The sequence below is a fragment of the Rana temporaria genome, chromosome 3 (assembly GCF_905171775.1).
Source record: "Rana temporaria chromosome 3, aRanTem1.1, whole genome shotgun sequence".
Taxonomy (NCBI): Eukaryota; Metazoa; Chordata; class Amphibia; order Anura; family Ranidae; genus Rana; species Rana temporaria.
Genome location: NC_053491.1, coordinates 69410152 through 69429121, shown reverse-complemented (window position 1 = coordinate 69429121; position 18970 = coordinate 69410152). Strand labels below are relative to the sequence as shown.

Here is an 18970-nt window from a genome sequence, read left to right as displayed (position 1 = left end):
AAAGAATGCAATAAGAAATGTGAGGGTGCAATTAGGGCGGCTAAGATAGAACACGAAAGACACATAGTGGAGGAGTGCAAAAAAATAAAAAATAAAGAAATTCTTTAAGTATATAAACAGTAGACATGTGCATTCGTTTTCGTCCGAATGCATTTGTCAGAATTTCAGGTATTTTCGTTATCGTTTTAACAAACGAAAACTAATGCGCAGAATACAAAAACTGAAAGATCTGACATAAACAAATGCTTTATTGTGGTCGAATGTGCCTAACCTTAACTCTATTAGTCCAAGATTATTCTACATAGAGAGAAACATTTTGACATTATAGAGAGAAAAGCTTTGACATTATAGAGAGAAAAGATTGCTGCTGGAATTGGGTGGGGGAAGTAAAGTAAAAATAATAATGATGATGCATGTTATTGGCTGATTGTAACCAAAGAGAAGGAGCAGTAAAATAGCTAGAATGAACTTGACAATTCAACATGAATGACGAAGATTCGACAAAGCATCGAAAAACATACAAACGTTGAATCTGTCATTGAAGGCTTATGGTGTCTGTCGAACGTTCTAAGAAGATTCGATGGAGCAACTAAACTGTACGAAGCTGCAATCGTACATTTACGGTTAAATGCTCGGCCCATAAGCTATAGAAAAATTCTAATGGTTGACTAGTAATAATAATTAATAAATATAATTATTTCTAGTCATACAACATTAGAATTCAAGCTAGCTGCTTGTAGGCGGAACATTCGACCGGAAATGTACGATTGCAGCGTCGTACAGTTTTGCTACTCCGTCGAATCTTCTTTGAACATTCGACAGACACCATAAGCCTTCAATGACAGATTCGACCTTAATTCATTCAGATTTTCATACTAATGCAATTTCTAACGGAAAACAAAATAAATAAAAACGAATTTCAGGAGTAACTAAATACATTTTTCGGACGAAAACAAATATCCGAAACAAAATATTTCAGTGTGCACATGTCTAATAAACAGTAAAAGAGGGAGGACAGACCATATTGGCCCCATGATGAAGGGAATTTGGTTACAAAGGATGGTGAGATAGCAAAGGTATTGAATTTATTCTTCTCCTCAGTTTTCAAGAGGGAATCGGGAGGCTTCAGTAACCAAAACTGCAGTATTTATCATTATGACACATTACAGGAAGCACCCTCATGGCTAACAGAGGACAGATTTAGAAATAGACTTGAAAAACATTAATAAGTCACTGGGACCAGATGGCTTGCACCCGAGGGTCCTTAGGGAACGCAGTCAAGTAATTGTCAGATCATTGTTTCTAATTTTTACTGACACTCTACTGACTGGAATGGTACCAGCTGATTGGAGAAATGTAGCACTGATATTTAAAAAAGGGCCAAAATGTGTCCCTGGGAATTACAGACCAGTTAGCCTAACATCAATAGTATGCAAGCTCTTGGTGGGGGTGATAAGGGACTCTATTCAAGATTTTAGTAATGAAAACTGAATCATTAGCAGTAATCAGCATTGATTCATGAAGAATCGTTCTTGCCAAACCAATCTATTAACTTTTTATGAGGAGGTGAGTTGCTATCTAGATAAAGGACATCCCATAGACGTGGTGTATATGGATTTTGCAAAAGCATTTGACACAGTTCCCCATAAACGTTTCCTGCACAAAGTAAGGTCAGTTGGCAAGGACCATAGGATGAGTACATGGATTGAAAACTGGCTACAAGGGCGAGCTCAGAGGTTAGTGATAAATGGGGAGTACTCAGAATGATCAGGGGTGGAAAGTGGGCTGCCCCAGGGTTCTGTGCTGGGATCCTATATTTTTTTTCAGAAAACAACCTAAAGGATGAGGTGAACAGCTCAATCTCTGTATTTGCAGACGATACTAAGATAAGCAGGGCAATAACTTCTCCGCAGGATGTGGAAACCTTGCAAATAGATATGAACTACATGGCAAATGAGGTTTAATGTGGAAAAAATTTAAATAATGCATTTGGGTGGCAACATTTCTAATTCAATTTACTCACTGGGGGAGGACCACTGGGGGAATCAAGGATGGAAAATGACCTGGTGGTCCTAGTAGATGAAAGGCTCAGCAATGGCATTGCAATGCCAAACTGCTGCTAACAAAGCAAACAGAATATTGGCATGCATTAAAAAGGGGATTAACTCCAGAGATAAAGCAATAATTTTCCCACACTACAAGACTCTGGTCCGGACGCACCTGGAGTATGCTGTCCAGTTCTGGGAATCAGTCCTCAAGGATGTACTGGAAATGGAGCGAGTACAGAGAAGTGCAACAAAACTAATAAAGGGACTGGAGGATATTAGTTATGGAGAAAGGTTACGAGCACTGAACTTATTCTCTCTGGAGAAGAGACGCTTGAGCGGGGATATGATTTCAATTTACAAATACATTCCTGGTGACCCTACAATAGGGATAAAACTTTTCCGCGGAAGGGAGTTTAATAAAATTATAAGAAAAGAGGTTTAACCCTTAACTGTGTAGAGGGTTGTTTACTGTAAGAGCGGCAACAGGCGGTGGTTTCAGCAGGGAGCATCGGAAGTTTCAAAAAACTATTAGATAAACACCTGAACGAACATAGGGATATACAATGTAATACTGACATAAAATCACACACATAGGTTGGACTTGATGGTCTTGTGTCTTTTTCCAACTACTATGTATAAATATTTGTATGACAAATCACTGAAGTCACATTTTTTTACTTCACATTTTGTTTTCTTTGTTTTATCTTTTCAAGTTGTGGTGACACATCATGGTTTGTTATATTTGCATTGTATTTTGGTATTGTGCTTGCTGCTATTTTTTTTATATCCAATAGAGCCCGTTTAGTTCCCATTTATGATATACATTACTGCCCAAAAACACAATATTTTAGCTGGACATTTTTGGGAAAGTATGCCATCTTACGAAATCGACCAATGCGGGTGAAAAAATGTAAGCGGATTGTGCAAGGTTGGAATTTAAAAACGTGATCATGGAACAAGGGGAGAAAATGAAGAGAGATTGAAGGGACAGATAGTAGATGATCTTGGACAAAGAGAAGAGAAAGAAGCTGGGGAAACATTACCATTTACAGGAGATAGAGGGGATGTGCGTGATCTGATCAAGGACCGAATGGTAAATAGGTAAAGTCGGGCTAAATATGATTGGGGGACAGAAAGGTAGTTTATTGTGGCTGTGAGAAAGGTGGGAATAAGTGTGAGCTGATCCAAGCCACAGGAGAGAAGAGGCAGAGCAAGAATCGTTGCTAAGGGGTGGAAAGAGGAATGGTAGCCGATCACGTTCCATTGTGAAGGGATACAGAAGAGTAACTGGTTATGGGATAAAAAGTCAATAGGGAGCAAATTATACACTGGAAGAGGGGGTCATGCATGAGCCATTATTTCTCGAGGTACATACTCTTTCTCTTGATGTGGATAAAATAATGGTGTTACTTTTACACCTGCTATCACACATGTATGACATTTCTGGGCTTTTTGGTAAGGGGCAAGGGCTTGTGTGCTTTGGAGTACTCTATCATAGGCTGGGAAAGGTATTCAGAGACAAAGAATTATAGAAATGATAGATTGATGGAGAATGGGGCATGCAGAATGACAGAGCCCACAAAACTGGTAATTAGGCAGCAGTGACAGGGCTTAGAGTTGAGATACTGTACAAAAGCATGGGGGATCCAAAAGTGTGTGGTGCTCATTATAACAAATGATAATGATCAAGATAGAGAACAGTGGAAACAGGTGCAAACATGATCATGGCTAAGTGTGGACAGTGGGATATATATACAAGAAGCTACCACAGACAGTGAGGAGGGATCCTTCAAAGAATGTAGTGCAGGTATTGGGGAGAGACCTGCCACACAATGTAGTCAGGGGAGAGCTTCAAAAGAATACAATGTTGCCACACAATTAGTGTGAATCTGGGGAAGGGTGGGGAGGTTATTGATAAAAGAATATGGGCATTGTGGTTCTACCAATCAACTTCTGTACATCTGCACTTTTAGATTTGTCCTGCTCAATCAGCTCTGCAGCTGATTTGTGTATTCTGATGGAAAAATGTCTCCCTGGTGTCAGCATGCAATGGCACAGCGGGTAGGATTCCCCTACCCACCTCAATTGTGTGAAGGGAAACAAATCAGTTTTTCTTTTTTGGTTCAGCCCACTGGTTGAACTAAAAAAAAATGCATCATCTATGGACTGCCTGAGTGACCAATATGTGTGCTTAGAATCTGTCAACAAAACTCCACAAGGCATAAGAAGAGATATGAAATACATGTGTTTTTCTATATTCATTCCTAATGGCTAAACACCAGCTAGTCAGGTATGATCACTCAAATCTCACTTCTGCACAGGAGACACTGGCAAAAACCACAGTGAATATGGGATATATCAATCCCTCCTTTTCTTTTTAAATATAGAGTATATATACATAGAAATAACACTTAGGCCGTGTACAGACGACCAAACATGTACGATGAAACCGGTCCGCCGGACCGTTTTCACCGTACATGTCTGCCCGGGGATTTCTGTATGGTGGCTGTACTCACCATCATATAGAAATCCGCGCGTAAACAATACGCGGGGCGTGTCCGCGCCTTCGCGGCGACGATGACGCGGCGAAGTGGGCGGCCCTGCCAGTTCAATGCTTCCACGCATGAGTCGAAGTCATTCAACGCATGCGAGGGATGGCGGGTGCTCGGACATCTACGGTAGGTCTGTACAGACGATCGAACATGTCCGAGCGGACAGGATTTCAGCGGGCTGTTTTAAAACAAGTCCAGAAATATTTGCCCGCTGGAAAAAGGCCCGGCGGGCAAATGTATGCTGGAATCCTGTCCGCTCGGGCCTACACACGACCGAACATGTCTGCTGAAACTGGTCCGCGGACCAGTTTCAGCAGACATGTTCGGTCATGTGTATGGGGCCTTACACAACATTCTGCCACAGCCTTGCTGCACCCCCTCTACCTCTAATGCACTTGCTGCACTTTACCTCTAATGTCTACGTGTTGATAAACTCTGAAGCCTCGTACACACTACCGGTTTTCCCGGCAGCAAAGCTGCCATGAGAGTGTTTGGCTGGTAAAACTGATCATGTGTATGCTTCATGGCAGTTTGCGCTCTATTTTCCCATCTGACTTTTTCCCCAGTCGTGTGTAAGCTTTTCCGAGGGTAAAAAACCTGCAAATCAAGTATGAGACGGGAGCGCTCCTTCTGGTAAAACTAGCGTTCGTAATGGAGATAGCACATTCCTCACTCTGCAAATTATTATTAAGCGCGAATCGTCTCTCACAAAACCTTTACTAACACGCAAAAGCAAAAGCTACCCAAAGAGTGGTGCCATTGGAATGGAACTTCCCCTTTATAGTGCCGTCGACGTGTTGTACGTCACCGCACTTTTGACCGGCGGGATTTTCTATGACAGTCTGTACGCAAGACAAGCTTGGCAATAATCCTGTCGGTAAAACCGACAGGTTTTTTTCCGAGGCGTACAGGGCTTGAGAGTGAAGTGGTAAAAAGATAAGGGGCCAGATTCAGAAAGATCAGCGGATCTTTCTGCTGGCGTAATGTAACTCATTTATGTTACGCCACCGCAAGTTTTTCAGGCAAGTGCTGTATTCACAAAGCACTTGCCTGTAAAGTTGCGGCGGCGTAGCGTAAATTACCCGGCAGAATTCAAATTCGGCGGGTAGGGGGCGTGTATCATTTAAATGATGCGCGTCCCCGTGCCGAACGAACTGCGCATGCGCCGGCCGCGACTGAATCCCAGTGCGCATGCTCCAAATGACGTCGGCAACTTGTCATGCTTTCGTCGTGAACGTAAATTACGTCCAGCCGTATTCGCGAACGACTTACGTAAAAATTTCAAAACTCGGCGTGGGAACGACGGCCATACTTAACATTAGCTACCCCTCATATAGCAGGGGTAACTATACGCCGGAAAAAGCCGCACGCAAACGACGTAAAAAAAAAAGCGCCGGGCGGTCGTTCGTTTCTGAATCGGCGTAACTCCTCATTTGCATATTCCTCGCGTAATAATACGGAAGCGCCACCTAGCAGCCGGCCTGGAATTGCAGACACTTACACCTGTCGGGTCTTAGGGATATCTATGCGTAACCTGATTCTATGAATCAGGCGCATACATACGACCGCCTGAACTCAGAGATACGACGGCGTATCAGGAGATACACCGTTGTATCTCTTTCTGAATCTGGCCCAAGCTCTTTTCCAGTATACGTATCCTAGGTACTAATCCTACCCATGATACAATACAGATGTTCCTTCATTTGTTTGCATGGGTTTGTGCTAGGTGCTTCTCTCACAATCCTAACAACTTACTAGTAGATTATTGAGCTTCCACCAAAACTGTCTCTAGAGTGTGTATCAATATGACTGTTGTTAAAGTGGAACAAAAGATAAAAATACAAATATACGCTCTTTATTTGATTGATTTTATTATTGCATGTCTTTTCTGCTTAATGCTTATGTGCAGCTCAGTTTACAATCAGGCACATTGCCTGTGTGCTGGGACGACTGCACTCCTGCGTATGCATGTCATCCTGTGCCAGCCAATAAAGACTTAAGATCAGCACCTGAAAGAAGCCAGGTAGAAGATGATAGTGCTGATGAGGGACCTCGTAGGCAACATGCTGCATTTTTTAATGTTGTTTTTTAAAATGTCGTTTTTCGGGTTGTAAAAAATGATCGTGTGTGGGCTAAAATTACGTTTTAAACCCGCGCATGCCCAGAAGCGAGTTATGAGTCATCACGCTGTAACAGACAAAAAAGCGCAAACCGTCTTTTACTAACAAGGAATCAGCTAAAAGCAGCCCAAAGGCGAATAGAACTTCCCCTTTAGAGTGCCGTTGTACGTGTTGTACGTCACCGCGCTTTGTTCCTCATTTTTCAAAAACGATGGTGTGTGGGCAACATCGTTTTTAATGATGAAGTTGGAAAAACTTTGTTTTTTGGACATGCTAAAAAACGTTGTTTTTTTTCATGCGGAAAAACGACCGTGTGTACGTGGCATTAGTCTTGCACAGTGTTAAGTTGGCCATACAGTATACAATTTTGCTTGTTCAATTTTCTTTAGATTTACCTTCAGCTATGTAGAGCAAGGGCCTGCCTGATTGCATACAAATTGAAAGTGTTTAGGTTTGACCTCATATATGGTTTTGGTAAATCTAAAAGGAAAATTGTACAAGGAAATTATATAATGTATAGCCAGTCTTAGCCATGTAAGGCAGAATTTGGCAATGCTTAATAATTCAACTGTATGGAAGTTTCATTTAGTACAGTGATGCTCTATGTATGTAATATACATGATTAAGATGAGCTGTAGTTTTCTAAATGTGAACAACAATATAAAGGTCCCTCTGTTGCTATCGCAGAAGGCATTTCTATGGTATTACGCAGGGGGGTATGAGAGCAAAATGTTAAAAAGCCATACAAATTATATGTGAGTGTTATGCTGCTTTTGTAACTTGAAAAAGGCTTTCCTCCTTTAGACTAGTAAGTAGAAAACCCCTTAATTTTGCCTCTGAGCACCACTAATAAGCTGTTTGAGCACACAGACTGTACAGCTTTTAGGATACATCTGCTTAGAGCAATACAGAGGTTTCACGCATCCACGCATTGGTAGAATGAAGAGGCTTTCTACCTAGTAGCCCAAAGGCAAAAGACAAAAGGATCCCAGCAGCGCAAGAGCTTTGGGCCAGATTCACGTACAAGAGCGCCGGTGTAACGTAACCCGTTTACGATACACCACCGCAAGTTTCCAGTTTTAGTGCCCGATCCACAAAGCACTTACCTGGAAACTTGCGGCGGTGTATCGTAAAGACGTCCGGCGCAAGGCGGGCCAATTCAAATGGGCGTGTGCCATTAAAATTAGGCGTGCTCCCGCGCCGGACCTACTGCGCATGCTCCGTTTCGCAATTCCCGTCGTGCTTTGCGCGCAGTGACGTCATTTTTTTGAAAGGCGATGCGCGTAGTCAGTCGCATAGATAGAAACAGAGATACGACGGCGTATCAGGAGATACACCGTCGTATCTCTTTTGTGAATGTGGCCCTTTATCTGTATTTTCTGCATTTAGGAAGAAAATGTATTATTTGTATGTTTCCATTGCTGTATAATCAAATAACCCCATACAATCAACAAACAATAACATTTCTCTAGTTTGGGTTCTGCAGAAAAGAGAGAAGCTGTGCTAATTCATTAAAGACAATCTGGATAATATACAGAATACTAATGAAGATGGCATCTCTGCCATTCCTTTAAATACTGCTGTTTATTTCCATATCTTTATTACATGCCATGGATTGTAATTACTGGAAGAATATAAATGAAGTACACTTACCTTGAGATGTCTGAGTATCTATAAATTTTTTTATCAAAGCATCAGTAGTTTGAGTATATAAGCTAAGAGCATATTTCAGAGACTGGAGGTCTGGGCTCTTCTCCAAGAAATTCTTTTTCAGGCCGCTTCCCCCAGCGTGAAAGTATTGCTATAGTAAAAACAGACATTAGGGTAGGAGAAATTTATAAAGAATAGTAACTATGCTTCTATGCTGTAATTCTACATAATAAAAAGGCTGTATGCTTTATGAGTTTGATTATGAGAGTAGCAACAATAATAGCAATCTACACCACTGAGTCCTACAACAATGACGGCTGCTTGTAAAAAAAAGACCCCTAACTAAGCTTCCTTACCTCTAAGGCTTGTTCTTTTGTATATAGCTGCTATAGGGAGCTTAAAGTAGAAGTTCACTCTAAAAATAAAATCTGTAAATCTACAGGAATCCGCAATCTAACACTAACCTATCTAGCCCTGTAAAGAAGAAATCGCTATACATACATTTTTTAAAGCTGATCCAGTCTGGTTTTCAGCGGCGGAATCTCTGTGCAGGAGACAACCAATAAAAGTTGGGAAATGCCAGGGAAGTGACCTCACCCATAGAGTTCCCTTGTTGGCTGCCTCCTCTGCACCCCCCTTTACAGCAAAGCTGCAGCTGACAGATCAGCGTGGGGCTGGACCAGAGCGGCTTCAGAAAAGGTATGTACACTGATTTCTTGTTTACATGGAAAGATAGGTTAGTCTTAGATTGTGGATGCCTGTAGATTTACAGATTTTGGTGTTAGGGTAAATATCTACTTTAAGTTGTATCATTTTTGGGGTCACTTCAATTAATATCAAGAGGTGTTGAATGACATCAGAATCTATCGCACTTACCTCTAACTTATAAGTCTAACTTCTCAGTGAGGCTAACTTCTAAGTCTAACTTCTCAGTGAGGTACTATTCTATATGTTTGATATTCCATATTTTCATGGTTATATTTCATAGATAGACTTACATAATATCTCTGTAGTAATGGTTTATCAGTGAATTAATCACATGGTTAAAGCAATCTTAAACAAAAATGCATTATCTTGCAACTTACTAATCTGCTCCGCCCCCTCTCTTGCCCGACACTCCAGTGAGTGCAGGATGAGCAGAGCAGAGATCGGTGATTGACAGTGACCGTTTTGTGCTCAGAACAGACCCACAAACTAAGCGATCAGCTGTTACGTGATTGCTAAGTTCTTAGTCTTATCCCGCGTACAGACGATCATTCTTCGGCTTGTAAAAAACAAAGTTTTTCAGCCTCTAGAAAAAACTATGTTGTTTTTCAACTTCATAATTAAAACGATGTTGCCTACACATGATAGTGAAAAATCACTCATCAAAGAAATGCTCTAGCAAAACACGTACGATGACACTATAAATCACGCGTCTGCAAGTCATTCAAAATACGTCACAACACCAACCGCGTTCTCCGATCCACCAACCAAAATTTACTTCAGATACCCAAAGCCAGATACAAGTCCAAAGGAGAATGAAGATTTGCAGTCCAAGGACCTAGACTATGGAACGCTTTACCAACCAGCATCCGAATGGAGGAGAATCACCTGGCCTTCAGAAAAAAATGATTCAGCTATTCAGTTCGCATGTGTTTCGCTATATAAGTTTCTCACTCACTCACTCATAAAGGGGAAGTTCAATGCAGATGACATGACCCTCTGGGCTGCTTTTGCTGATTTAGTGTTTGTAAAAGACGATTCACGCTTTTCTGTCTGTTACAGCGTGATGAATGTGCTTACTCCATTACGAACTGTAGTTTTACCAGAACGAGCGCTCCTGTCCAGAGTGGAGATATCTTAGGAGTGGAAGGGTGTTACTAGTTGGATCATAATTTGCACATAGAGGTGTGGGAGGATTATATGATGGAAAGAGCTAACCCAGTCCTATACTGAAAGGTCATCACCCCAATTTAGGTTATATATAATCAAGAAAAAAGGGAAAGTAAAGGTTGTTCAGGAAAGGCCCATTAGAATCAAAACTACACTAAATTCATAAAAACATATATATTTTATTACAAAAGGTCATTTAAAATATAAAAAGTCATACAAATCAAAGATCTCAAATGATATCACCATCTATAGATATTTTGGTATATAAGTAGCAAATGTCATCTATCCAAAACGCCTATGCGTTTCACGGTCATTTCCGCTTCTTCGGAACTTCACATTTGCAAATGACAGATGCCTTGTTACATGTAATTTCAATCTAGAAGTCAAAAATGCAAACATAACATTGAAACATATGTTTGAATTTTTGACATCTAGATTGAAATTACGTGTAAAAAGGTATCTGTCATTTGAAAATGTGAAGTCCTGAAGAAGCGGCAACAACTGCAAAACACAAACAAACAAACAAAACGTTTTGAATAGATGACAATTGGCATTTGCTACTTCTATACCAAAATATCTACAGATGGTGATATCATTTGAGATCTGTGATTTATATGACTTTTTATATTTTAAATGACTTTTTGTAATAAAATATGTTTTTATGAATTCAGTGAAATTTTGATACTGATGGGCCATCCTTTACTTTACCTTTTTCTTGATTATATTTACTGGTTGGATCACCAGGTAAAAGTAAAGAGAAAAAAAACAAACACGATAACTAATAGAGCCACCACATATAAGGATTGTAAGCTGCATTATTTAAGTCAAACCATAAATTGATTTCAGTTGGTTTTCATCTAACAGTTCAATGTAATAAAGTTGAAAAGAGAGAGAACAAAACCAGTATGGTACTGATAAAAAAGCTATATCACCTGCTACAACTTAGAACCCATTCACTCCACTGCATTCCAATAACATATTGTAAGGCCCCATACACACGGCCGAGGAACTCGACGTGCCAAACACATCGAGTTCCTCGGCCAGTTCAGCCCTGAAGCCGCCGAGGAGCTCGGCGGGCCGAGAGCTCCCATAGAACAACGAGGAAATAGAGAACATGTTCTCTATTTCCTCGCCGAGGTCCTCGTCGGCTTCCTCGGCCGAAAGTGTACACACGGCCGGGTTTCTCGGCAGAATTCAGCCAGAAACTCGGTCGGAAGCTGAATTCTGCCGAGGAAACTGGTCGTGTGTACGGGGCCTTACACATCACTCACAGTATGATTTGTGGTTCTACCATTCATTTTTAATGACATCCCAGCACATCTACTAATCACATCTATGCTACAACACAACGCAACACACTGCCACATACAATGTGCATTTTGGTAATCAGCAATTAAAAAATAAAAAATTGAGCTATATCTCCTGCTTTGGAGCCCACTCAAAATTAACAGACGTACAGTGCTTTACATTGTAAAATGGTGCGATTGGGCTGTCAAATATACTGCTGATATTCATACTTGTTTAAAGTGTATTTCCCCTTGCACAGTCTAAGGCCCGTACACATGAACGAACATGTCTGCAGAAACTGGTCCGCGGACCAGTTTCAGCAGACATGTTCGGTCGTGTGTACGGCCGACCGGACAGGTTTCCAGCGGACATTTGTCCAGCCGACTGTTTTCCAGCGGACAAATGTTTCTTAGCATGCTAAGAAACATGTCCGCTGGAAGCCTGTCTGTCGGACATGTTCGGTCGTCTGTACAGACTCACCGTACATGTCCGAGCGGCCGCCATCCCTCGCATGCGTCAAAGTGATTCGACGCATGCGTGGAAGCATTGACCTTCCAGGGCCGCGCACGTCGCCGCGTAATTGTCGCGGCAACGGCGCGGCCACGACGCCGCGTTTCGTGTACGCGCAGATTTCTGTCTGATGGTGTGTACAACCAAAAGACAGAAATCTCCGGGCAGACATGCCCGCTGAAAACGGTCCGGCGGACCGATTTCAGCGGACAGTCCGTCCGTGTGTACGAGGCCTAAGAAATTCTTACAATTAAAAAATTGCAGGGGAAAGGAATCACGGCCAGCCTCAAACAATTTCCAATTGAAAGACTTATGACAGACTGAGTTTTTCCCTCATTAACATACAATGATGATACATTCTAAATCTTTAACCCTTTGTTAGGACTGATAGTGTTCAAATTCAGTTTACAACTGATAATGAGATCTGCCAGCACAGTACAGACATGGTTAAGTATAGCAAACACAGCTCTCCAGTCCCTCCTAAACACAAAAAAACTATGTAGGATTTTCCAGTGCTGGAATTATCAGAAAATATGCTTCTAAAATAAAAAATCAGCATTTTCATTCATTCCTTACTTTCATTAAAATTATGATATAGAAATGAGAACATATCACAAATATAAAGTAGGCATTATCTGAATTTAGCTGTAAAAGTGGAAATACACTTTAGTGATTTGTAATTGTGCATTTTGCACACTTTTGCCATTCTGCAAAGCCAGGAAGATTCAATGAGTACTTCCTGAGTCACTAGACCAGGGGTCCTCCAACTACGGCCCTCCAGTTGTTCAGGAACTATAATTCCCATCATGCCTAGTCATGTCTGTGAATGGCAGAGTTTTACAATGCCTCATGGGATTTGTAGTTCCGCAACATCTGGAGGGCCGTAGTTTAAAGATCCCTGCACTAGACAGAGCTAGAAATACTGGCCCAGATTCAAGTAGCAATTGCGCCTGTGTAACCATAGGTTACACAGCGCAATTGCTTACTTGCTCCGGCGTTACGAATGCTCCTGATTCAGGAACATCGTAACGATGACTGCAGCCTAAAATCTGCGTGGCATAAGGCTCTTATGCCAAGCATATTTTAGGCTGCATTCTTGCGATGCCCGCTAGGGGGCGCTCCCATTGTACTCAGTGTATAGTATGCAAATTGCATACTAACACTGATTCACAATGTTGCGCGAGCCCTGCGTACGTAAGTTACGTCGTTTCTGTACGGCGTGTTTAGCGTAAGGCTGCCCCTTCTAATAGTAGGGGCAGCCAATGCTAAAGGATACCCATCGTTCCCGCGTCGCGATATTTGAATGTTACGTCGTTTGCGTAAGTGATTTGTGAATGGCGCTGGACGCCATTCACATTCACTTGGAAGCAAATGACGTCCTTGCGACGTCATTTGCCGCAATGCACTTCGGGAGTTTCCCGACAGAGCATGTGCTCTACGCTCGGAGCGGGAGCGTGCCTAATTTAAATGATTCCCGCCCCCTATGGGATCATTTAAATTGCGTGCTCTAGCGCCGGGCAATTTTGCCGGCGCACCCTCGCAATTTACGGAGCTACTGCTCCATGAATCGAGGGCAGCGGAGCAAATTTGCGGGGGCGCAGGGAAAAATCGTTGCCCTGCGCCTCTGCAAATAAAGCGCAAATCTATTTGAATCCGGGCCACTGATGTATTGTCTAGGAAACAGGTTGGAGGAATAGATGAAACATAGGATGCTGCATTTCCGAAGCATGAAAAATGTGTGCCATCTGCCTGGCTGTACAGTGTGTGTAAATCACAATAAAAATTGTACAGAATCACAAACCGTTTGGTAGGTAAATCTGTAAAATTGTATAATTAATTAAAATGTGTAATTATCTATTTACTTACACTCCGGCTTGAAACCTGAAACACTGTGATACATCAGGGCCTACATGACATTTAAGTGTTATCGCCAGGACTGTTTTATTTATACACATTCATATGCATTTAAATATAATTTATCAAATGACATTTAAATAATAAAATGCAATGACATGTCAGGATGCTAATTATGAAGAGCAAAATGCTTTGGAGAATAAAATATTATTCTTAATTTATAATTGGCTTGTATAAATCTTTAACTGGAAAGGTAATTATGGAAGCCCAGGAGAGGTTTGACAATTCCATGCTAAAGTTTGTTCTATTTTTTTTTTTTAGGTCATTTTGTTTCAAAGTGCAAACTTGGTTTATAGCTATACTTCCATTTGCTCACATTTACAGCAAAGTGTGTTCAATTGGCAGCACTGCCTTCAAGAAGCAGATTAATTAAAACATGATTTGCATTCAGACTTTAATTTCTCAGTTGATTTCATTTTCACACAACATTGTTTATTGTTTGTTCTGCCTGCTGCTGACTTAAAGGAGCCCTTACTGTAACATGCAGTTATTGAGAAGAAAGCCTCGTACACACGCACGGTTTTCTCGGCAAGAAACAGCAAGAAAACTGCTGGCAGAGCTTTCTTGCTGAGTAAACCGTGCGTGTGTACGAGGCTTTGAGGTTTCTCAAGAAAACTGCCCAGAATCTAGACAAGAAAAATAGAGAACCTGCGAGAAACCCGAGCGTGTACATACTTAGCTCTCCATGGAAACCTGTGCATGCTGAAAATGACTGACGCATGCGCGGTAGCTTCCAAGGCATAGGTAGGGTGAAGCAAGATGGCGGCGACGGCATCGAATATGACAAGCGCATGCTCTTCGTAGTCGATGACATCACCGTGTTCTTGCCATTTAAAAGAACGGCAGTTCTTTTGAATGGTATGTGTGTACACTCGGCCGGCAAGAGAATCTTGCCAGGAATCTCGTCAGGAAAAACAACGTTTTTTTCCTGATGAGAATCTGGGCCATGTGTACAGGGCTGAACAGTTACATACTAGAGAGCAAGCATATTAAAGAGACATTTCCACTCTGACCAAACTTAAAGTGTGGGCCTGAGCAATATAGAAATACATTGCAGAGGCAATACATGCACATTTGCCCATATTTTGGTGCCCTAAGGGGTTTAGCATGCCGAGGCAGGGCTTACAGTCATGTGATCATCTTTATTGGCTGTCACGGCGGTCACATGGCCGGAAATCTCCCGATCGCAAGCTGCAACCATGAACTTTCAGTTAGCCGCCTGTAAGTGTGCTGGGCGGGCACTCTCAGTACAGCTTTACTAGCGCTATTGCACACAAATATGAAGCCACTCTGTACCAAGGCCCGGCCACCGAGAGGCTGCATACTTGAGTATGCTTGGATTAAGAAAATTCAGTAAATCCAGTAAACTCTTAACTTCCTGTTTGAGCTAAGAAATCTGCCAAAGGGAGGAGCCAAGGGTCCCCCTGGCAGGGGGTGCCTATGTTGAGGACATGTGGCCTAGCATAAGTCAGGAAGTCCAGCTAGGCTGCATGCTCAGAATAAGGGTCTGATATGCATTTTTTAAGGGGGCCTCACACAATTGTTTTATGTGTTTTATTTGCATGAGGTACCACCCTTAAAATCCATACCAGACTCAAAGGGTCAGGTATGCATTTTTGGTGGCTCTACACAATTTTTTTGCATCCTTGCTGTAGGATGTGCTACCAAAAACCTGAGATTTACAAAGAAACAAACAATATGACAGTTTAAATTTCTAGCAATTACAACGTTATTGTTGCCAGCTTCTTTTTTTTAAAAAAGCACACAGATCCCTCTTAAGGTCCCTCACAATACATAATAGACCCTGTGTGACAAATTTTATTTTAAAACACATATATTTGTGTTTTGTAAATGTCAGTGCTTTGAAAAAAATGTACTGCTCCCAGTCGCATTGAATTAAAAAAAAAGTTTTGCCTTGGTACACGCTCCCTAGGGAACAGCCCACCCCTATGCTATTTTTTTAAACACCCTCTTGCCTATTAGCCCAGAAAATGGGCATTTTGAATTTGACAGAATCAAGTCCCATTGATTTCAATGGAGTTTGCGTTTAGCATTCAAACTAATTTGTTCAAGGAACCCTAGTCCAACTGATCCTAGAGCAGTTTGGCTCATCACTACTCTACTGTGCTAACATCTGAAAGTGCTATCACCCCTGCTTGAGTTCTTCTCTTTTGAGATAGAAAACTTACAGTACCCTTTATGTTGTGGGGATGAGGGAAATGGGGGAAATGCTGTAATCTAAACAAGAGACTGGGCAGGGATGACAACACTGCTTGGGATTTCAGTGCTACAGAAGATTTGTCAGATCAGGCAGATCAAAGGAGAGAAGATTCAGAATATCCTCTATGAAAATGTGTGATTTACTGTTTATCTAAACATAAGGGCAGGATTTGATGGGAATATGCATATATAAACAAAGAGTGTAAAAACATGACCTACGATACACTGCTCAGCGCCAAATTGCATCACTGTTCTCAAGTCACCTTAATGACCATGCAAGTAAATAAAATATCGTAATCCCTTTGCAGCAGATAAGAACACTTCTATAAGAACTGTTGTTAGGTTTTAAAAATGATATAAAAAAAATAATAGCATAATAAAATCAGTCCAATTACTCCATGAGTCCAATGCTTTAACAGCACTATTGTTGGTCAATTTATAATCTGTGGCCAACTCCACAGCAAAGTATTTTAATATATGATGACAGTGGGATCAGCTTTAAATCATCTCTAAGTGATGAGTGTGCCTTACCGCCAGCTGGTCTCGACCAGGAAGTAAACACGAACACTGGCCCGGATTCAGAAAGATGAGCGCATCTTTCTGCGGGCATAACGTATCTCCGATACGTTACGCCGCTGTAACTTTGGGCACAAGTTCCGTATGCAGAAAGAACTTGCTCCCTTAGTTACGGCGTAACGTATGTGTTGCGGCTTAAGCCCGCCTAATTCAAATGGGGATGTTGGGGGAGTGTTTTATTTAAATTTCGCTTGGCCCCGTGTTTTTGACGTTTTCTTTGAACGGCGCATGCGCCGTCCGTAAAATATCCCAGTGTGCATTGCGATGTAAAAATTTTAAAACTGGAACAGGGGGCGTGTTTTATGTAAATAACTTGTGACCCGACGTGATTGACGTTTTTCACGAACGGTGCATGCGCCGTCCGTGGAATATCCCAGTGTGTATTGCTCCAAAGTACGCCGCAAGGACATATTGGTTTCGATGTATTAGGTAAATGACGTCCAGCCCCATTCACGGACGACTTACGGAAATGGCGTAAAAGATTAAAAATTCGACGCGGGAACGACGTCCATACTTAACATTGGTACGCCGCATGTACTCCACCATATATCAGGGGTAACTTTACGCCGGGAAAAGCCTAACGTAAACGGCGTATCTGTACTGCGTCGGTCGGGCGTACGTTCGTGAATTCGCGTATCTATCTGATTTACATATTTCTAGGCGTAAATCAGCGTACACGCCCCTGGCGGCCAGCGTAAATATGCAGTTAAGATCCGACGGCGTAACAGACTTACGCCGGTCGGATCTAATAGAAATCTACTGTATGCGTAACTGATTCTAAGAATCAGGCGCATAGATACGACCGCCCAGACTCAGAGATACGATGGCGTATCTGGAGATAAACCGTCGTATCTCTTTTGAGAATCTGGCCCTTTAATCTTAGTGATTTCAGAGACACCAGTTAACAGACTTAAATTTGTTCTTGGTATTTATTTTTGATATTTCAGCTGTTAAATCTTTAATTTCTCAAATATTCAAGAACAACCCAAAGGAAGGACTCATTATTTTCACACTAAAGCCAAAACTGCAAAATGATTTGGCTGAAGTTCCATTTAAATTGGTAGAACAAGTGATAACCATTTGACTTTGACTTATCATTATCAGCTGCCTTTATCCAGTTTGCTACATGTTCTAAAAATTATTGATTAACTAACTGTAGTACTAGCTTTTCATAGAGACATTCTGTTGTATTTGATGCTCTACTGTCTAAGGACTGCACTATACGCTCACAATTTTAACCATACGTATACATACAGTAGTACCTACAACTAATATTACTATATATTAGCCATGTTTGCTGACCATGCTGTCCGACATATTTCTCTCGGATTGCATCCTAAATTCTATTATAACAGTCTATTGGCAAAAAAATACAAGGTCCAGTTGTCTCAAGGGGTCTAAATATTCTTTCTGTACTGAGCAAAAGAGGAGTCAATGTGCAGTTAATATCTTTCCTACTCCCCAAGGCAAATTCTACCTCTGTAATGAAAATGATCACATAAGCCATAGAATATCCATTAAGTAGCAGAGAAATGATTCAGAAGTACCAGTTAATATATTTACAAGAGTCAGCAGCTGTAAAAAGACCAATTCACTTGTGCAAGATGTTTAATGGATGTTCACGATACCTTAATAGTGGCGAGTACGATTTCCATAATGGAGCATTGGCGAGGGGTGAGGCTCCTGGCTTCTTCTCGAATGACATGGTCCTGAAAAAAATGAAAAATAAAATAAATGAGGCCTTCTACACAGAAATATCTGAAATGTATCCAAAATGCTGATTAATATGAATTTTGCAGCATTTATTTCTTGGCCCATGTAGAAATATTATTCACAGTAGATTAACTGGGATTATTAAATTAAAGAAATTCATATAATTCATGTGAACTCAACCATTTGCATCTGCCCAGCTAATAACAGGTGTAACCCTGTATGCAGCTGCAAACTATACAAACTTCATATTATCCTGAGCTAATAACTATTATTCTTATGTTTTGCCAGAATTTTTTTTTTTTTTTGTGTGTTGGTAATGGAAAGATTAGCTGTTGCTGGTAAAATAACTGTCCCTGCAAATCATCTGCAATTAAGGGTAACAAAATGTACAGGACTAAACTGGCGAGGAGTGTTTACATCATCTGACTAAATAGTCTTTAACCACTTAGCGACCAGACCATTGTAGCTTTACTGCTAAAGGGCGGCCGCTCTATGCAGAATGTAT

General features: G+C 41.3%; 1 protein-coding gene across 1 annotated transcript in view; it reads right to left on the bottom strand.

Moving 5' to 3' along the window:
- Positions 1–18970, bottom strand: part of UNC13C (unc-13 homolog C) — an 829386-nt gene that overhangs the window by 99108 nt on the left and 711308 nt on the right. The window contains exons 28-29 of the mRNA XM_040342717.1: positions 18381–18461; positions 8374–8521 (exon numbers count right to left, since the gene is read on the bottom strand). Coding sequence (XP_040198651.1) covers positions 8374–8521; positions 18381–18461 — 229 coding nt within the window. The remainder of the gene's footprint in view (positions 1–8373; positions 8522–18380; positions 18462–18970) is intronic.